General features: G+C 37.1%; 2 protein-coding genes and 1 long non-coding RNA gene across 4 annotated transcripts in view; 1 reads left to right on the plus strand and 2 right to left on the minus strand.

The window, feature by feature from the left end:
* Positions 1-1,059, minus strand: part of LOC111340494 (uncharacterized) — a 9,581-nt gene extending 8,522 nt beyond the window's left edge. Inside the window, exons 1-2 of the mRNA XM_088726079.1 lie at positions 942-1,059; positions 149-443 (exon numbers count right to left, since the gene is read on the minus strand). Of these exons, the coding sequence (XP_088582205.1) occupies positions 149-441 (293 nt within the window). The 5' untranslated portion in view covers positions 442-443; positions 942-1,059. The remainder of the gene's footprint in view (positions 1-148; positions 444-941) is intronic.
* A 5,850-nt stretch (positions 1,060-6,909) lies between these two features.
* Positions 6,910-10,062, minus strand: LOC111340505 (uncharacterized). The gene is made up of 6 exons (XR_002695760.2): positions 9,922-10,062; positions 9,745-9,769; positions 8,638-8,694; positions 8,472-8,546; positions 8,077-8,190; positions 6,910-7,122 (listed from the first exon to the last, which is right to left on the minus strand). It is a non-coding gene; the product is annotated as an uncharacterized LOC111340505 (long non-coding RNA).
* A 271-nt stretch (positions 10,063-10,333) lies between these two features.
* LOC111340481 (kelch domain-containing protein 2) lies at positions 10,334-19,748 on the plus strand. Of its 2 annotated transcripts, XM_022947333.2 has the most exons (10): positions 10,340-10,512; positions 11,635-11,890; positions 12,167-12,441; positions 13,147-13,280; positions 13,681-13,806; positions 14,087-14,268; positions 16,246-16,442; positions 17,197-17,288; positions 18,554-18,706; positions 18,992-19,748. In XM_022947333.2, the coding sequence occupies exons 1-10, from the start codon at positions 10,409-10,411 to the stop codon at positions 19,174-19,176; spliced, it is 1,704 nt and encodes a 567-aa protein (XP_022803068.2). In that variant the 5' UTR covers positions 10,340-10,408; the 3' UTR covers positions 19,177-19,748. The 2 variants fall into 2 exon arrangements, with proteins under 2 accessions (XP_088619397.1, XP_022803068.2); XM_088763271.1 differs by lacking the exons at positions 18,554-18,706; positions 18,992-19,748 and adding an exon at positions 18,325-18,524 and having other exon boundaries at positions 10,334-10,512.
* The last annotated feature ends 1,916 nt before the right edge of the window (positions 19,749-21,664 follow it).

The following is a 21,664-nucleotide window of genomic DNA, read 5'->3' on the forward strand; positions in this document are numbered from 1 at the left end:
GCTTTTACGGCCAAGATATTGTCTTGGCGTTTTCGCCACCTGAATATTGTAGGTTGTTTGCTCTAAAGAAGACCTACCAAGGGGGGGGGGTCACGGGCATCCCAGGACCCCCCTGGCTACGCCCTTGCTAAATGAGTTTACAACTCACCCTTTCAACACCGCCGACCAGTCCGCATTTGAGCAACTTGACGGCTCCTCTAATGGTTTGCTTCCTACACTTGCCTGGCAGCATTTTCCCATTTCGATTCGACCAGTTCTTTCATCTCCATATCTGAAATCATTTCTCCACAGCCCCTTGAGGTAGGTATTACTTTTTGGGCACACAGACCATCCTATACGGTCTAGGCTAGCCCACCAGTTTGCGTTCTGACAGGTCTGACTTGAGACAGCATCGAATATCAGCAGCAGGCTGATAAGTGGAAAGGCAAGTACAAAATGCATCCTAATATAAGATAAGAACAAGAACAGAACAATAAAACAACCACTGAACTGCTGTTTTGTAAGTAGGTGATTGCAGTATAATGCTCCCCACGAAAGGAAAGGTATTTTCGATTGAAAACCTTTAAAAAGCGTACTTCTCGCAAGTGAGAAGTACGTTAATCTGAGCCCTGCACAGGCCTTCGAGGAGAAGTGTCCGGTATGATGCACGAAACAGGCTAAAACCTTCTACAATTCAGACTTTTTATGGAAAAGAAGAAATAACTGAAGAATCTTAAGATGTGATCTGAAAAAGAGAAATGCCGGACCTCAATGAAATCTTGGAGTTTTCAATTTAATTCGAACACCCATCCTCTTATCCTTTTGTCAAGCATAATTGTACAAAATGTTAGAGCCAAGATTTTCAGGGACAAGTGCGTTTAGAAAAGCGACAGTATAGCGTGAAATAACTACGAAAACATTTTGAATGAATGAATGGAAAGTATTTCGATTTTCTCTCACCTTTTTTGCAAAAGTAGCCAAATTTTCTCAGGAAAGCCAAGGAACGGAAGAGAGTCAAGGAACGGCCTAGGAACGGAAGAGAGTCCTTCTCTCTCTGCCTCACACTCCAAACTGCTTGGTAAGGGTTGAGTATCGAGCTATCATCTCCGTCACTAGCAGGCGGTATGCGTCTCATTTTTTCTGAAACAAGAACGTTTCCAAGCAATGTGGCATGAGTATCATTTTAAGCTTATAAATCATTATGTTAGGCTCAGGGCATCTGATTCTTTTTGTGGTTAAAAAGTCAATAAAGCCATTTGGTGTTTTATCGGGATGAGTTTTGCGAAAATTTTAACAATGGCATTTGAATGTTTACATTGCTAAAAAGTCACATATAGAGTGGATAATTAATCTTTTTCAGCTCGAAATTAATACGACAAGATAAATATACATCTATATAAGAAAATGAAAAATGAATCCAGTAGTTTGTGCTTGCTCAGGTCATAAAAATAAAAAAAAAAAGACATAATCTTATTTCAGAGGTATAGCGGGAAACGTTTTCTCCTTCTCGAAACCAATAAGTGGTAGAACAAACCAATTTAATTTTCATTTGTTTTGACATTTTTACTCAAATATATGTAATGATATTATTGCAGATATTGTCAACATTGGTGATTAGTTACCTATTGTTGATAATATCATTTATTTGATCATAATTTATATTCTTTATTAGTTGGCATTTTCAAGTCACGTATCTTTTAACTGATGTAGGGCACTTAATTGGCGATCAACTATCTGGATTTTGATATAACGAAGAGATGCTTTTCACTACAAATGGAAGGCATTTCCTCTTTTTGTGCATTATTGACTAGTGTAACCTAATGATCGACACTTCAAAAAGTTAGAAGAACGTTTTAATTTTTTACCTAGAATGTAATATTTGCTTTCAATCTTTCTTTTCTTTTCACTATTTATTTATGCACTGTTAAAGAAAAAAGGAGTCATCGAGGTGGTAAATTTCGATGGCCTGCTGACTGATGGTAGGGTCGGTACGAGTCATATTGGGCGACCGTAAATATCCCGCCTCCTTGGAGAATCTCCCAGTCGTACGTCAATATCATCATTTACTTGACATTTTTCGATCTAAGTGAAATAATGGGAAATGAGTGTGGCAAAGAACCTTTTCGGGGAAAACCGTTCTCTTCTGTTCAGTACACCCTCAGTTTAACCTCTTCCCATTCGAAATAAAATGTATCGCCAGTTTTTGACTCGTCAAACCTCAAAGATAACTTCCCTGACAAATTCAATTTGTTTTTTTTAATGTCAACACTTGTGTAAAAAACGAAAACAACTCACTGTGTTCCATGAACAATGTTTTCTAGCTATCATTCTATAGGCAGATATCGCTAAAATGAAATCGAAAATTCTACTCGTGTTTACATAGCCACTTAGTCGTCATTAAAAGAATTATTCAATGGTAGTATTTGTGAGGAAGAAAACATTCCTCAAAATACTTGGCTCGGTAGTTGTAATAAATTTTAACCATTGTCGAACTCCAAAAACCAATTTTCACACCACCCGTTCGGTTTTGAAACGTTTTAATCGTCATTTTATTAATCCCGATCAAAGTGTCCCATAACCAGCACTGGAGGAAAACTTAGGGAGTCAAACAAAACTTACCCAACCTCCTTTTGTGGGAAACTTGACGTATTTCACCGTAAATAAGGTAGAATGGGCATGTAAGAAACTTAAGGTAGAAAGTCATTTTATAAAGAGTCAATATTCCAAAGGTATATACTTAGTATGGGGGATCTGTTTCACGTAGCTTTACATGATTCCTCTGTAAGGTGTGATATGGTGACGATGTCACTAGAAGCTAGTAACCAACATTTTCTTTAGAGCAGAGCTAAGTGCCCGAGTTGTAATAATAATAATAATATTAATAATAATAGTAATAGTAATAATAATGACAGTCTTTATACAGGGTGCTCACATCACTGGAGAGTGGTATTCTGTGAAGCCCTGTTGTAGGTTGATTTGAAATGTACGAAATAAAGGTTCCTCTTAATCAAACTACGCGTTTTAAAAATATTCTGTTAACTATAAATAATTTTCTTAATATGTAAGTGTAATACCTCTTTTTTTGAGCAATAAATATTAGTATCTATAACGTACTGAAAGGCAGTAAAAGGCTTGAGTCCGGCTTTTGGAATGACACCGGAAAAGGCTTAGATTGAAAAACTGATCTCATCCACTTTCTCTTGCACTTGTTTTGTTCTTCAATTATTCGGTGAAGAACATTTCATAGAATTTCTGTCCCCCAAAATTAAAGTAATAAATACAGATACAAGGCTAGATGACTACGGTAATGTTACAAATGATATACAATTATGATATTTAGCATGAACAGTGCAAACTGAGACTTCTCAGCGTGACAACCTATTATAAGGTAATTGGATAATAATTTTCATAACAACTCTTTCCAAGACTTCCTTAATTTTAAGAGTGTTTGTTTGGCCAAACGGCGCAGCAGAAACTGTGTGGGAGTGATTTAATGAAATGTAATAAGCAAAGAAGATAAAAGTGAGAGAATAAATGTTCTCCGATGGGTCTACACAGGCCTCTAAGATCAGTTTAGATTCACTTGTGATGATGATTCGGCAGCAACAGAAAAAAAAAATCACGCAAGTCTTGCTTAAACCTGCATGAATTCGTTTCATTTATTAAATAATATTTGGCATTCTTGACCTGGTTTTGTCATCAAGGCGACAAAAATAAAGCACGATATTATCATCGTCAACATTTCTTCAGTTGTTATTTTACCTTTGCAAAGCATCGCCTACCATTGCATGTGAAGCTCCGCTAGGCTTCAACGGGATCCGTCTACAGCTTGAATTTCGTTAGCGCTTCTTTTCTGCAATTTCTTCTGCTGTAGCTCACCTGAGAAACCAATTCCTTTACTTGTGCACGTTTCATATCGTTACGAAATATGTATTGTGGAAGTTTGCGAGGTTATGGCAGGCGCAAGGAGGGTATCTTGAGCAGCAAACCTTCTGAAAGCCAAATTCCCCCAACGATGGAATACTTCCCGTCGTAAAATTAGTTTTAGCTATGCAAAAGACCCTAACACTCGACCTGACATCGACACTTGATACTTCCAGCTCTTCGAGAACCGATTCGATGGAGTCTATAAACAAAATAAATGGCTAGATTCAATCGTGTAAATCAACGTGCTTTGGAACAAAGCCAACCAATGCTTTTTTGACACGGGTTTATGTACAATGCACCGAGTTTTTTAGGTTTCCAAAATGTTCTCATGGATGGTGTTATTTGTAGACGTAACTCTGTCAATGAACAGTTTAAAAAGCTGTTCCCCTACATAGCGTGTGATTTTCTTAGACATGTGCCTCTTCATGTCAAATAATGATTTATCGTAAGCTAACGATTGCACCATCGATAGAACAACACTGACGTATACTCTTAATATGAAACACTCAGTACTTTTTATTTCCGCGGCAATACCATTCTTAGTTCGAACAAAGGTCCAACTCAATTTGGGTATTCATCCAATACTCCAAAAAATTGTTAGTTAGCCATTCTTTTCCTATATCCTCGGTGTTGCTTCCCTTTCATTTTGTATGCAATGAATTAATTTGATATTTAGCAAATAAATCCCTTCGGGCGGCTAGTATGTAAAGTCCACGGACGAGATATTTACCGAAGTGATTACTTGGTCGAGAAGCAAGGCTTCGAAGCCGAAAATACATACATACATACATTTTATTGAACACATCCCCGTCTGGGGCTTTTCAGTGAACAATTACATAATTTACATACTTGATACTATACATACAAAACTAACTAATAACACGTTAAATACAATATAAGTTACTTATAACTTTAAGAATAGAGTGGTTATTTCAATAAAAAATCATTCAGGAGATGCCTTTTCAAAGCTCTCTTAAAAGAAGCTGGTTTTTCACATAGTTTCAATCTTGAGTCAAGTTTATTCCAGATGGCTACACTGCTAGAATAATAGATCCTCTGACCTGTTGTAGTTTTAAAAAGGGGAATGTTGAGTTTTTTGAAAGTTCCTCGTTATACGCCCAGGTACGCTACCTCTTGTTACAAGCTCGGATGTCAAATATTCAGGCGCTAGGCCCGTTTTACATTTGAATGATAAGGTAGCGTCACGATAGTAGTATTCAGCAATTGTCCAAACACCAATCGCGTATACGTTGTATGAGATCAGAGTTCACTCTTTCTATAGCTTGGGCAGAATCATTCGCACTAAAGGATAATAGAAGCTTTGTGTGATCCACATAGCATTCAGTTGAACAATTCTGACAGATGTTTGGTAGGTCGTTTACATAAATGCTGAATAATAACGCTCCTTGTACACTCCCTTGCGGTACGCCACTGACTACTGGTAATCTATCAGATAATACAGAGTAAATGCGGACTGATTGTTTTCTTTGAGAAAGATAGCTTTCGAACCATTGAAGTGCAGAAGATGATAAACCAATGTCGTTTAGTTTCTTTAGAAGAATCACGCGGTTGATTATATCACGCTGTTTACTCATATCAAAATATACAACTGCAGTGATTTTCTTCTGGTCGATCGCGCGAAAAATAAAATCAATAGTGCTGTTTCGGTTGAATGCCATCTTTTGCTGCCGTTTTGTTTCGCTGATATTCTTTGATTAGTTGTTAAATATGAAGACAGCTGATCTAATGCCTCTCTTTCGCATATCTAAGAGAGTATTGGGAGCAGCGAAATGTGACATTTTGAGGACAAGTCTCAGCCAAGGACAATATCGGTCGACACCAGCAAGCCAGAAATGGTTCAATTTATTAAACCTTTTAACATTCTCGTCAACTTTCATATCGACGAAACCGCTTGTCAAAAGGCAAGTGTTCGTGTGTGACGGAGAGCGTTGCGTGACATCCGAAAAAACGGCTGCGAGGGAGACTAGTGTGACGGATGCGTAGTTGCAGCCAGCTTTTTTCCATCACTGGACTCAACATAGCAAGTTTTTTTTTCTTCCCTGTAAAATGACAGTGATGACAAGATGAAACTTTTGAGGTGGTTTTCTTTCTTTTTAACAGAAATAATCTGAAATCGAGTATCGACGTAGACGAGAGTTAATGCGTGATAACTGTGACATGAAATAGCAAGTACAAAAGTACAATCGCGCAAAAATCAATATGCGGGTTACAACTTCACGTATTCGATGGCTGGCCTATAAGTTACCATTCACTTTACATTTTCACTGGCACTTTACCATTTACTTTACATCGTCACTCGCACGTTGAACGCTTTCGACATTGCTCATCCATAACTGCACGTGCTGGACGTTGAGTCCTCGCCCTTTGATACCTACAGCAGAAAAACTATAGTACTGGGTTCAGTTCCCCAACAAAACTCAAGTCTTTTCGCTGTCTTTAATGCACGCTCATGACAAAGAGAAAACAACTCTTTTATCTGAAAACTAATTCGGCTCCAGAAAGAATTTCATGGCTAATCCTGATATTATGCTATGGCTAACCATAATTTTCCTTTTTCCTGGTGCCAATATATAATCAACATTTATTCAATTGAAATCTAAAATCCTAATTTTAATTGGCTGCATTTCTTATAATTTGGAAATTCCAAAACACCTCTACGCCATTTTCCAACTCAGCAGAACATCACAAATCAAACTAGTACTTCTCCACATATTCAGTTAACGTACAACATCAGATCCAACGATATGCAAAAAGCTTTCTTTATTACTTCAACAAAGAAAAAAAAAAGGAATTTTTACATCAGTGAAGAACATTCACCAAAACGATCAGTGCAGGCACTAACCACTCGTACATTATAGCTTGTTTACGCCTCAAAAAACTGAAAATTAATACTCAGAAGAGTATAAATGTTAAACAACAACATTAGTGAAAAACATTTCACCATAAAAATCAGTGTAGGCACTAATTACTCATACACTATAGCTTGTTTACATCTAAAGAAAAAAAAAAGGAAATTAATACTCAGTAGAGTACACACGTTAAAACAACTGAATAAAGTGGAATAACATGCACAGTTTGTTTTCCACAGTGCCGCCAGATGAAATCACTATACTTCATCAAGAAGTCAGCCATCAGTAAATTTAAGCTGCTCCCATCATTAATGGTCATCCATCTGGAACAAACAGCTGGTTCAAACTGAAAAAAAAACATGTTCAGAGGAATAACTGACTTGATAACTCAGTCGAATTAATAACTAGTGTTAGCTAGGATTTAAGAATCAGCAGAAAGAAAATCTGATTGCCTTCAGTGATCAATAAAAAGTTATCATAAAAAAAAAAATTGCTGATATGTTTTCTGAGACCTAGCATTTCCAGAAGTGTATTTGTACATCAAGTTCAATGTTGCTTTTCAATAATAACCACAGAATTTATTGACAAGGTCAACATCCAAAATAGTTATTTTTCAAGGTACTGGTATATGTTGCTAGAATTAGACTCCCAAGATCTATTTGTTAATTCTCCGCTTCATCTGTAACGCATTTTTATTGTGGATTACTTACAAATAATTTGGTTTTGGATCAAGATAACAACTTGTACATGTACCTCACAAGTTTGGGTATTTTTATTACCTGTTTGCTGGATCGTGTATGAATATTTTATGGAAAATTACATGTTAATCAATTCTGGGATTTTGGGTTTAGACTTAAACCATAAGAGGATCCACAATATCTGATAGTCTGAATTCATATAAAAAACTCCAAATTTTATTATTTCAGATAGCTCATTGACCATGCTTGAAGAACCTTTTCCCGTGCAGCTGCCCTCGTGACTGGCAGTAGACAATTTACAAAGTCCAGACTGTGAAAATAACTTGTACACAAGCTCTGGGTGAATCTCATCAGCAAACAAATGCTTCCCACATATTGACCCTTCAATGCCTAAGAATGACTAACAAATCCTTGTTACCCCTGAATCCAGCAGTAAGGTCACAATAGCTGAAAAGATCAAATACTAAAGAAGGCCTTGATTGTTAAAGAAATTCTCCTTGTCAGCTCCTTTTGAAATGCATGGAAAGTATGGAGAAGAAGCATACTAATGTTACAGTGTTAAATGGTTAAATTTTAACAGTCTACTTCATGTATTTAAGTACCTCAACTGTACACTTTTTCCTTGCACATGCAGAGGACAATCAAGCCAGGGCTGCTTTGACTGCATTCAGAATCTTCTGCATTTTGCCGTCAGAGTCCACATATCCATCACCAGCCTAAAAACAAGATTAACACAAACTGCTGTGTTAGTGCAAATCCTGTAAGGATGCAGTGTCCTTCTTTAAGATGTCTACAACTTTTCATTTTTCTAAAAATTTTATTTGGTTTGTTTCTAACACATTATTTAATGTAAGCAAAGTAAAAAGGGACTCTGAAATGAAGATAAATTCAAACTGAGGCTACATATCTTTTGCATGTTTGAATGCTTGGAGGATTTATTTTTAAAAATCATTTGTCTTAGCTTAGGGTGAGGAGTGAAAACATTAAATATTTTCACCTTTTTGGAATGAACAAGTTTGCCAGCCACCTCTACTTCCAAATACCCTGTTATTCCTGGTGTTCCGTATCCTTCCTGAAAAAATGTACACATGTATTTACTTGAGGCTTGCAGAAACTTTTTTAAACCCCATTTCATCAATTCAACAAACTTCAAGAGTACCCACCACTTCCACTTCTGTGTCATCAAACTTTGTGAGGATTGCTTGTTTGATCTTCTCAAACTGAAGAAAGTAAACATAAGAAGTCCAGTTATTGCAAAGTGCTCTCATTTTCAGGCAATAAACAGTCAAATTTAGCACCTGTAGAATCTCTTACAAATGCCTTAGGGAGAAAACCAAATGCAAGCTCATAATTTCATGTAAGAGGATTTCTTGTGGCAGGCAAGAAAAATGATGATGGCAATAAAAATTGTGCTTTACTAATTGAAATCAGAGTAAAAAATTAAGACAAATGGCAAATCAATAAATATTTTAACTAAACGTCAAATGCATTCCACCACTGGGCACCTCTGAATGCTTTAACCCACTCCCTGATTAGTAGGAACCCTTTTAAAGATGGATCACAGTGCAAACAATGCTTATGAATCCAAAAAGCATTCACTCTAGAACATCTTAGTTGAGTTTGTGGTATTTAGAAACTTATTGTTGCAGTGTCCACTTAAAAAAGTTAGCAAACTGGTGCACAAGTGAACTTTGTCTAAACTTTCCTTGGCGAGATTTCTGTAGAGCACACTACTTCATCACGAGTAAAGTTCTTGGATGAAGACAACAACTTTATTTTAAGGATTAAGAGGGGACACAGAGGAATCTTTCCCTTTCCTGTCCTACAGTGGGTGAGTGAAAATGTTGATATAAGAAATCCTTATCTTTCCTCCAATACTTAGTTTGGCCTGATTTGGCTTATCCCTCCCCCGTAAAGGTTCGTGATCGCGTGGGTGGTGGGGATAGGGTTGTTTTCGCTGCAAAATGCGACGACCCTCTGAAAGCAACTCATTAAAATGCATGAAGTTATCAAATGCTAGCGATATCCACGAATCAATTGTGAAAAAAATTAAACTAGGAAAAGTTCCTTCATGATAAAATTTGCTTTAAAACGGTAACATGTCAGTCTTTTTTTTAGATTAGGTCAATTCAAATTTAAATCAGACATTTGGGTTTTGCAGAGTCATGCTCAGCTGATGTCATGCTCACGATTTTTTTTGCCTTTCGTTTGCGAAAACTAGTACCTCTGCTCATATCAATCTTAACGAGCTCACATTAAAAGCTTCATACCTTGGGCCTGTACCCTCATCCACCACTGTGAAGGAAAAATACAAATAGAATATTGAGACTATCAAGCAGCAAGTTTACGAGTGATTGTGCAACGAGGCAGCCTCAGCGAAAGAAAAATTTTTATGCACGACATGCAGCGACAAAGGCACGGGTAAAAGTATGAAAAAGTCTGCTTACCAATAGGTGATCATAACCTTTACGGGCATATTGCTGTCGAAAAGTTTCAACGGTCCCAAAAACCTGAAAAATTGCAAGACTCTCGCCACGACACGCTAACACAAATACTCGCCAACACCCGTCTGTTCCAGACAATAAAATTCTCCCAGAGATGATTGCGCGTAATGCAGGTGTCACCGTGGGGTACCCGGCTAGATACTTTTTTTTCTCGTTTGACGATTTGCAAAAAATGTCCGGCAGCTGTTTTTTTCTCCTCAAAACCTAGAAAACTTAATTTTCGGGCTACTCGCTCATATCAAATCACTAAGGGTCCTGAAATAAGTGAGTTTTGGAGCTCACTTTATAACCGCAGCCTCCCGTCCCCGAGAAATCTTTCAATTCTCCCAGAATACACCGGAGGCGTATTCTGGAAAATAGCGCGCGCATTTCAAGAAGTTTCAAAGCTTTATTGAAATTCACCATTTCAATATTTTGTTCACTGTTCGACATGAATACTCCGAGAGTAAAAGATCAACAAGATGATGATTCTCTCAGCCTATACGCAGTATTTAATTTGTGGGAACCGCCCAGACGTTTGAGTCGATCTTCAAGGTACTGAAAGACGTTCTTTTTAGCGCGCGTCCTGCAAAATTATGAGTTCCAGGTGTAAATTTACATGATTGTTGTGGTTTAGACCTGAAGACAATTTAAGGTCTTGCTGAAGCTCCTGCAGTTTTAGTGGAACGTTTAATCTGGCAAGTATATTTTTTTCGATGAATCGGAAAAGTTTTTTCCAGCTGGTCATCCATAGATTTGTTTGTCCCGCACGTTCGATTCCACGATCACCCCCATTATACAAGCCATGCACATTGCTATAATGTAAATGAGAATGACTTTTCCATCATAACCTTTCCCGTTGTAGCACAAGTGCAAAACGACCATTTACATATAATCTTTGATATGTGATTGTTGACCAGAAGTACTTTCTACTATCCTGAGCCACCCTCTTAGAGCCTACTTCCCTGAAACCAAGATTACGAGATATAATTTAAATGAATCCCCTGTAATGCCCGCCATTCGCACGAACCGTTTTAAGAATACCTTTTTTAATAGAATTGTTTTTAAGTACAATGTAGCTTTGTAAAAGATACACCTAAGCTTATTTACATCCTTTTTAATGTAACATAAGATATGTAATTTTATCTTTTGAACAATAAAGACACATTATTAGAAGTAAAAAGTTACCATATACTATGTATCCTTTTTTTTTGGTAGAGAAGCCTTCATCGTCATCTATTTCTTGTGAACTCCCCTAATCACCTGTTAAGTGAAATTTTTCGAAATATATGATATAATGAATTATTTCCCTTAGATTTCCTTTCTTAAGTAGTGTTCTTTTAACCCTAAATTCCCATGATTGACCAACGCAGAATTTCTCCTAACGTTATTAATACAATATCAAGCGAATAAGTGATGAGAATAAAGAAAAATAGCAATCAATGGGTTATTAGTTGATCTAATACCAAATTATTTGAACTAACATCATAAGAATTGTGACAGTCAATAAGGAAAATTGCTAAATTAAATGAGATCTAAGGCGTGAAGGGGAAAAGACCATGCAAGAATACTGTGTTTAAGATGATGATAATAATTGTAATTATTATTACGTGTACTATTACTTTATTAAAAGTATACTTTTCTTTTCTGCTTCTTGATTATTACTTTTCTCTGTAGCTATAAAGGAAGAGGAGATGATAAAAGATTCTTCCATTGCTATTTCCCACTACCACTGCCAAAACAAATCATAATTTTTAGTCTTGGAAAATGGGACGTGAATTTCAAGGGACAAGAGATAATTGCAGAAGTATCTCTTGAGGTGGTGACTCCACCCCAGAAAATTGGTACTCTATCATGCAGGAGTAAAGCACTTTGTTGGGACGAGGGCTGGAAGGCGAAGTTTTTGAAAAGAAGTGAAGAGCTCGCTGAGGAGGTACCATTTTTGTATAGAATATTACTGTTTAGTCGTGGTTTATTCTGCTAAGAAATCAATCCCCAATTTTTCTTTCCTAATGAAGGAAGAGGATTATTTAAAGGGCAGGGTGTGTTACCAATCTGAGTTAAATCTTGGGCTGTCTCTTTTATTTTTCCAATGGTAATACATTACCATGCAGTACAGTCCAATTTATAAAAGAGAGGCTTTCTACAACAAGGAAGTGATCCACGTTTATCATAGATTGGGGAATAATTTTGATGTTCTATTATTCAGGGGCAAATGGCTAAGCTGACCCTGAGAACTGTGAAGGAAAAATGCAACCATGAAAAAGAAAACAAGAAAGATCATGAAGGTGCTGTACTATCACCAATGCAGGAAACTCAAAAAGATTCTTGCAAGAGTTCTGTCACACCAGGAAGTTTAAAAAACCTGAAGCAACAAAAACTTAATTTCAACGAATGTACAAAATTGGAGTTTTCTCCTGTGGATTCAAAAGATGTCATTTCACCTCCACCCACCAAGAAACGAAGACAGAGCAATGCTGAAACGTGAGTTGAGTCCAGCTGATCTTAACCCTTTAAACTGTAACATCAGTAGGCATATTCTCCATACTGTTTTCTATACAATTCCCATGGAGCTGAGGAGAATTTGTTTAACAATCAAGACCTTTTTTACAGTAGTTGGTGATCATTTCCTCTACAGTATTCTCGTGACCTTAATTAATGTGTGATTCAGGGAGGATGTCATAAGGAGAAATTTATTGTTAGACACTCTTGAAAAAAAAGGTTAATTTATTTTTGGACTGTCCTGTAGTTTATCAGTTCAGTCTGAAAAGTGTGAGTAAAGAAATACATATACTCTTACTTTTTATATGATGAGTGGAATTGCTTACATGTTTTGATTGGTTCTTTCTCATAATCTGTTGGAGGACAGGTGCATAAACGAGGCCACCATTATCAGCACTAATTTTTGCTCCTTTATCATTATTATTAATTAATAGATTCCATGTTGCTGAGCATTTATTCTGTAATAGATCTCAGAAGACGTCATAATGTGTTGAGAGCATCTCTTCAGTGGCACACTCAGTTGCCCCTCACCCTATCACATATTGACTTTTCATTTGTGATCTTACTGAACTGAAGTATGGCAAGATGGAATCAATTTGTTAATCAGTTTTTCCCAAATCCTTCAAAAAGCCCCATGTAAATTACAATCTTCATGTAACTGTTCCTTTTCTTTCTTGCATTTAAAAGTCCTATTCAAGGTCAGAGACAGAATTTCAGAAAAGGTTCAGGAAGTGCCAAAAAGAATCCTAGAAACAGTTCAGTGAGGAGCCCTGATGTGCCAACGCCACCTGACACTCCATCAACAGTCAACTTGAGTGATGGTAAGTTAATTATGAAAATCTCATAATACATTTTAATTGGGTGTAATCACTCTAAATGCAACAAATAAATATTTTAGCTCAGGGTAATTGGAATGAAAAAGTTAAATTACTTTTATGGTGGTCAAATAGCTTTCAGTTACAAACTCCCCAACCTATTTGAATTGTATTCTTTGCACTTTTCATTAAACACATCCCATAAATTTTCTATGACAAAGCTAAAGGAACATATCTTTTGGAGCCACTTCTTCTGAGCTTTTTTCCATCCTTGTCTTGAAGAGTGCATCTATGTCTGCATGGATGGCAACCCATGTTTATTTTTAATTTTATGTCTAATTTAATGGAATCCAATGGTGATTAGCTACATATTACATGAGTTAGTATCTTTACTTGCATTCACTAGTGCCATCAGGCCGATGGGGGCATGATATGTGTTTAATTGACAAGAGAAAGGCTATCCTGATTGGAGGTCAAGGAAGCAAGCAACAGATGGCTAAAGATTCTGTTTGGACTTTGAATTTGTCCCAAGGTTAGTTATGTCAGGTCTTTTCCACACCTCCTACGGAATCAAACATTAAAGTCACAAAAATAAAGGAAATAATCACCAACGAAAGAAGCTCTTGATTGTGAAACTAATTCTCCTTTACAGCACCCAAGGATATGTATAGTGAAGGTTAAGGAGAATATGCATATTGAGGCTGGGTGTAAAGAGTTAATGATTTTAGGTTGCCAAAAGGCGACTGCAAAAAATTTTCCTTTCAGTCAGTGCTATAATTTTTTTAATTTGCATGACGGCATATATTTTGTAGGATGCCCATCTTGGCATGAAGAGAACTGCACAGGAGGTGGAGCTGATAGACGAATTGGACACACTGTCACATATGACCCAGAGAAGAAGGTGTTGTATGTGTATGGTGGATCGAAAACAAAGAGATGGTTTAGTGATGTAAACATTCTGGACTTGCAAACAAATACCTGGTCAGCTGTCGAGGTTAGTTAGAGCAATTGAAAGCACTTTAATTCAAGATCTCATCCATGTCTGTTCCCTCAGGCTACAAAACATTTTGAATTCTTAGTAAATAGTTGGGGAAGCGACAAAATACTGCGCTGGACTTTGAGTTATGAGGTCAAGGTTCAAGACCTTCTCTAGTCAATGTGTTGTGTTCTTGGGAAATACACTTTACTCTCGCAGTGCCACTCTCTACCCAATAGCATACATGGGTGGCAGCAAACTGTCAGGGAAATCTGAGGAAAGGCTAAGGTGGGCAACCTTGTGATGGATTAGCATCCCATCCAGAGGGGAGTAGACATACTCCTGGCTTATAGTTGCTTCAGTTTACAGAAATGGGAATGGTGGGCCACTTGGTTGGAATGCAGCTTCGTTTTACCCCTTAACCCTTTGTGAATCACAATAAATGGCGTATTGGTGAGAGCACTGACCTCCCACCAGTGTGGCTTGGGTTCGATTCCCAGACCTGATGCCATAAGTGGGTTGAGTTTGTGTTGGTTCTCTTCGCTGCTTCGAGGGTTTTTCTCCGGTTTTCCTCCCTCACCAAAAACCAGCATACAGCTGATTCCAGCTGGCTGTAAGCTGTACTGCTCCAAGATCACTTATGGACCATATAGCAGCTGCCAGAGGCGCCAATGTAAGCTTTCGGTTCGACCTTGTTGAGCTGCGTTGTTGCTGTACTTTGCAACACCGATTAGCAGTGACAATTAGTATTATTATTATTGTTGTTGAATAGAATAATTTATTGATGGTGGTAATAGGACTGATTGGACTCCAATAGTCCATTTTACAGTTGTGTGCTTGGTTGCCAAGCCTTTAAATGGGAGTGAGGCTAGGGTTGACCTTGTTATGATACAAACCTTGCTGCCTTTCAAATGTAAATCACTTTGTTATCATGCTAAGTAGATACAGGTCTCTATCACAACAATATAATTGGATATATCAACAAAGTTGAAATGGTAAATTGGCTACCGTAACGATTACAAAAGCTGACGTTTCGAGCGTTAGTCCTTCGTCGGAGCAAATATTATTCGCTCCGACGAAGGGCTAACTCTCAAAACGTCAGCTTTTGTAATCGTTATGGTGGCCAATTTATCATTTCAACTTTGTTGATATATCCAAATTATTTCGTTACCCCCACTGAAGCAGCCCCAAACAGTTTCTTTCAAAACTATCAGCCTTTATCACAACAAGGTCACCTTCAGCCTCACTCTGAATCAAAAGCCTTGGCAACTAAGTACACAACTGTAAAATGGCCAATTTGGTGACTAACAAAATCGGACAACCATGACCAGAGTCCAATTTATCCATCGCAAGTATGATTACACACAGAATTTGATGACACAAAGTCCTGTTACTAGTTTATCAAAGCTATGAAAATTCTAAGAAAGAAACTAGACATCATTTATAGGTTTTCATAAAAAAATAAACACTAGTTAACTCGGCAAAATGTGTGAGAACACCACATGCATATGATGGGTTCTGTCCACTTACACAAGCATATGACGTGTTAACTGTCCTAGTACACTCTCCAGTTACAAGAATGATGCATATGCTGTCCTATTAGTGCTCAAATCGGTTTTGGTGATAACCAATCACTTTTGAGAAATTTGTTATGGTTTTGATTAAGTGTCATATCAAGGTGATGATGACTTTCCAGCCAATTTTCAGATTGATTCTCATCATCTGTTTGGTGAATAATGTTTTAGAAAGGCTATGAAAAGTTATATTTCTATCACTCTTCAGAAAGATTCAAACAAAGGTTAAAACTTTGAGGTGGCATGCACAGTGATTCAATTTAAAATTTCTAGCTTCTCTGCTGGTCATTTGGTCAGGTTCTTATGATAAATGCTTGCATCAAAGGTGTCAAACTGCATTAAATGATCTTTAACTCTTAAATTTCTTGGCAACTTTTCTAACACATTGTACTGCAAAAAAAATATCTTCTCTCTTTTTCAGGCAGTTGGTAATGCCCCCACTAGAGCATATCATAGCTGTAACCTTTTCTATGGGGAGCTGCTTGTTTTTGGTGGAGTATTTCCAAACCCTGATCCAGAACCCGATGGCTGTAGTAATGAGCTTTATATCTTCAACACAGGATCAAACAACTGGTACAAACCAATCACGAGAGGAACCCCACCCAAACCAAAATCAGGGTAATTGGAATAATTGTTTCATGGTCAAGTTGAAGTCTTACATATGATGCAAGTAATGCAATGCAGGTGTTTTTACTCCATGAGTTTTATCGGCATATAGGGACCAAAGCATGACCAATCACCTTGATTGGAGTGTTATGCAATTTGAAGCTTCAACATCGTGCCCTTCCCTTCCCCCCACTTATTTGAACCTTGCTTAGGTGGGGTGGGGATTTGAACCTGCAGACTACGCAGTCATGTTTCAATTTTAAATATGGAGGAGTTTAAAGGTAAAGAGTCAGCTTTTGTGGGAAAGTGGTTAAGAAGAAAATTTTCATATTGTAGAATGATGCTTACAAGTGAAGAAAGAAAAAACAGTAGCACCAAAAACTACCTTCATATGTGACTTTGAAAATTCTATAAAATGTGTTGATCATACAAAGAATCTATCAGTAAAAAATTGTGCTTGAGTGGGGCATTTGAATGCAATTTTTCCCTGGGGAAAAGATTTGAATAAACCAACCGAGGGGGTTGCCCTATGGGGGGGAGGGGGGGAATGTTGGAAAGTGAAAGATCTAAAATTTTATAACACTTTATTGTGCCAAGTTGAGGCTTGTGTACTGCTTTGGTTGTGATGAGTTTGAGAATGGAGGGAACTCTGTTGTGACTCTTTATGTGGAGCTCAGGTTATGATCTGTCAGGGTGAAGTAAGAGCTTTTTTTGGCAGAGATTTGTTGGTTGAGACTTAACTTAGATTTTGTCCTTCTCTCTGCAGTCACTCAGCATCTTTATTAGAAGACAGATTGGTTATATTTGGAGGCTGGGATTTTCCGCAATGTTTCAATGACGTTTCAGTTATTGACTTGGGTGAGTTTCACAATTGGATTTCAGAATAACATGCTTTTATCAACTCAAGTAGTCTTTAATTTTTGCTTCCTCCTCTGTTAGTTTGCTGTCAGAAAATTAAGGGAAAATTTTTTAGGGTGTTACAGAAGTGCAGGGAGAATACAAACTCCAAGACTACATGAGGCATAAACTTGTTTTTCCCATGATGTGAATATTTATTTTCCTTACTATCTGCTCTACATTTCTTCAACTGTAGATTCTGAGAGTTTAATGTTCGATCAAAAAAAAAAAATTGGTGGATAGTTAACAACTATTCACCGAAGTGGAGGTGGTTAGTGGTGGATATTTACTGAGCTGCAAAGCGGCGAGGTAAATATCCACCGCTAACCACCAACACTGAGGTGAATAGTTGTTTTAGTATATACTAAAACAGTGAGATAAAATACACCACCAGAAATTGATTTGAGTGATTTCTTCGTTTGTCACGGATGCAAACCAGGACGCCATTTTTTCCTGAGATGCTCGGAGGTAAATAGCAAAGGATATTCGTAGTTTGACTAGCCAATCAGAGCGCACCTTCGACGCTATCCACTGTTTTAGTATATACTAATTTCCTTTATTTTCACCATCTGTGTGCTAGATAGATGATGCTGCTTCTGAACTATTGATCTTCTAAGGGGAAATTACTCATTGGTCAGTTGTTGGGTAAAAAAGTTTACAGAACGATGGTTTGAGGGTCAGGTTTTCACATTCCATCATCAGAAGGTGGCTGACTTATGAACCTAAGTAAAAGTCATTATCATTAGCATCACTTGACTCTGATCATGACTTCCAAATGTCAAATGTCAGACAATCAACTATAATTGAAATTTTAAAACGATCTCCGGCAAAAATTATTAAATAACTGCAGGCTTTCGACTGCCCAAACTGCAGTCTTCAACGGGTAAAATGAATGATAAGCAAGCGATGAGAGAATTTAAATAAAGACATGAACTTCAAAATAATGAGAATGTAAATGATTATGAATATTTGTTAAAAAGAATGTTGTATTGTCCAGGTAATGGGCAAGACTTGTTATCTGTGTTAGGTGTCAACTATGTTTCATCCTGGCTGCGGCCCTTCAATATTTTCAAATCAACTATAATGCACCAATCAGTTGAAAGTTAAACATCTTCCCCCACCCTGGCAACCCATGGGCATTTGACTACTGTTTGTGCTTGGTGGATGATAAATTTGAACCTTGCCTGGCTGAAGTGGAGAATTTGTTTATTTGGTTTTGAATACAGCAATGATGGAGTTTTCTAGTCCTGTTTTGTCTGGCACCTTTCCATCACCTCGAAGCTGGCATGCCTCGGCTGTTCTCCCCAGGCAAAGGATTTTCATTCATGGTGGTTATGATGGCAATCAGATCCTTACAGACTCGTTTGTACTCGAGCTAGGTGAGTTCAATTTTTTCTGTATTGTACCTGTCAGCAACTTGTGAATGCCATAGCTTAAATAATTTGGCATATCATGTGTGACCCTCTTTAAAGTTCTACGATATGTGGTGTTTCTTAAAAGTAAGTATTTTAGGTATCAAGATTAGGGTTGATCTATTTGTAAGGACCCTCCTTCCCCTCCCCTCCCCCTTGAGGAAACTTCTGTTCCTACCTCTGTACCCTGAATGTGGTTGTTCATCTCAAGAAAAAGAATACTAGGACATACAATTTTAATTCTAATTGTAGGAACTTCAACTTGGATTACAGTTAAGACCAGTGAAAGCCTCACAGGGAGGGCAGGGCATGTGGCTCTGTTCCTACCTGCAGACAGTGAAGAAAAAGAGAAGGAAGAAATTGTTGTGTTTGGCGGTGGTGACAATGATGGAGGATATTTTAATGATCTTGTTGTCTTTTCACCCAGCACTTGTTAACATTTCAAATTACTGAGCAGCAGATAGTGTTGAGATTCTTATCAAGATCAAGCTGTTTCTAAAGCAAATGAGACAAAGGGAATATTCAAGTTAAAAGTTTAAATTTGTTTGGAAAACAATAAATCCTCCTAATAATGAGTGGGGTGGTTGTGTGATAGGATTCTACTGCAAACTGTTTAAGAAATTATAGATTCTGCGGTATACGTTATAACTGTGATGTTAGTAGTATGTTTTGACATTTTATAGTGATTTATTAACCAAGGGCAAGTAGTTTGAAAGTTGTAGAGCTAATCTGGGGTTAACATTTTTTATGTACTCTTGATTTTTTCATTTTTTTGTTTTAAGTATGTCAGAGCTTTGTTTTGTAAAACAAAAAGTTTTGGAAGTCAAACTTTTGAATTTCGTGTTGGATGTAAAGCAAAACTGAAGCCAACAAAAATCTTAACAGCAAACCTCTTTTTCTAGAAGTGAAACTAAAACAGAAATTCATGCTATCCTTGGTTTATTTTGATCATGTTTTGAAGTACCAGTCCCAACATCTAGTTTCATTTAAAAGTTAACTTTGAACTGTTTACACCTGTTTTTTACCTAATGTGTTTTACATGTGAATATTAAACATTTTAATCATATGACCCGTCTGGCCCCACTTGTGCAATCTCAAAGAAAACCACAGTGAAAGCTGACTTGTACAGGGCCGGGCAGGTTAATGTGAAACAAAAAAGCTGTCTGGCCCTGCTTGCCTTCACATTGCTTTGTTGCAAAAGCCTAAAGGAAAACAGAAATGAGAAAAAGCCATCTCATTTTTCAAGGAATTGGGAGTTTCTTGTTCTGACTTGCAAAAAAAGAATAGGAAATGTTTTAATTGCAGAATTTGTTTGTGCTCATGTGGCTGCCAAATATTTTCTCATCTGGCCCTCCTAGTCAGTCAATAAGTACATTTATTATATGGCTGTGTCTCACAAGGACTGGGAACTACCGAATTCACAAATTTGATTGGCTGAAATCAATATTGAAAGCAGTCTAGATTTTCCCATCTAGACCGGTCTAGAAAAAAGTTGCAAAGAATATAATGTTCCATTGCTCTCTTGACACAGCCATAAAATAAACATCTTATTAACTGAGCTAGGTCAGTCTGTCAATAAGTACGTATTACAGGATGCAGCAGCAGATTTGACACAAACAATTAATACTAGCTTTGCTCGTGTACAATATTCTTTGGAAGAGAAAAGGTAGCCTGTTTTAAAAAAAAAAAGGCATTCCTTCCTACATTAATTGGTCAAACAAATGCTCTTGTTCGTGTGGGGAGAATAGTTCTCAAGGAAGAACCAGAAATAGTCAAAATTACTATGCATGACGCAAATTACAAGTCACTACAGATCATTGGAGAAGAAGTGATTTTAATTACTTAAGCCTCTCACTTCCAAGTTCTCTGTTGAAATTCTCCTTAGAGTCTGCCAAATAGTAAATTGTTATGATGTTACTAGTAGTTTGGAGAATTTAGTATTAGATCATCTGAAATTCTCCTAATTGATATTTTTCTTAATTCTCATCACATGTCTTTTGGATATTGTATTGATATTGTAAGGAGAAATTCTGTCTTGGTCACTCCAAGGAGTTCACCTTTTAACTCCTACCAGTGACTAAATCACACATTAAGGTCACAAGAATAAAGGAACCCGTCACCACCTGAAGAACCTCTCGATTGCTAAACAAATTCTCGTTGTCAACACCTTACAAAATGCAAATAAATCAATACAGAGAATATGCATACTGATGCTAGGGTGTCAGGGTTAAATATTGTAAAACACAAACAACGACGCAAAATGTTTAAACAAGTTTCTTTCACTTTTAATACTTCAACTTTTTCATTTGGTAACAATGATATCAAAAACCTATCTATACACAACAGTTCACAAAATGCACAAAAATATAGATACCTTTCATTTGGAAAGTTGCCCATGACCGGTGTGTGGTGGACTACATAAAGCAATGCATGCAATAAATATAGCACTAGGCATAAATACAAATAAACTACCTTTCAATATGGGTACAACAAGTCCTAAAAAAAAAATAATGACTCCATACAGGAGGGCTAGCGCAGTGAGGACAGTGTAAACTGCCTGTTGATATGGGTACAACAAGTGCTCAAAAATAATGACTTGATTCAGGATAGCTAGTGCAATGAGATTGGTGTAACATGCCTGAGAATTGTTGCAGATGTTTTGAAAACTAGGGTATGTTCTTAAGTTTGCAAATGCTCTACTAGTAGCTATGTTACCTGTGAAAGAGTAAAGTTCATAGTTTTTTTTAAGGAAAGATTTCTAACCGTACTCAAACAATGAGTACAAGCAAGTTTACTTAACTGTTGTTCAGAATCTTTAATAGTTGTCAATCTCCATAAATTTAACATATAAAAGAATGTGAGGATTTTTTCAACTTAATTTGTTGCTACAAAGAGGAGGGATCACTTGTACCATTAATTCTTAAT

The sequence above is a fragment of the Stylophora pistillata genome, chromosome 6 (genome assembly GCF_964205215.1).
Source record: "Stylophora pistillata chromosome 6, jaStyPist1.2, whole genome shotgun sequence".
In the NCBI taxonomy this organism is placed as follows: Eukaryota; Metazoa; Cnidaria; class Anthozoa; order Scleractinia; family Pocilloporidae; genus Stylophora; species Stylophora pistillata.

Coding starts and splice junctions, on each gene's coding strand:
- LOC111340481 (XM_022947333.2), top strand. CDS start 10,409: ATGAATACTCCGAGAGTAAAAGATCAACAAGATGATGATTCTCTCAGC. Junction 10,513..11,634: donor CGTTTGAGTCGATCTTCAAG/GTACTGAAAGAC, acceptor TTTTCTCTGTAG/CTATAAAGGAAGAGGAGATG. Junction 12,442..13,146: donor AGACAGAGCAATGCTGAAAC/GTGAGTTGAGTC, acceptor TGCATTTAAAAG/TCCTATTCAAGGTCAGAGAC.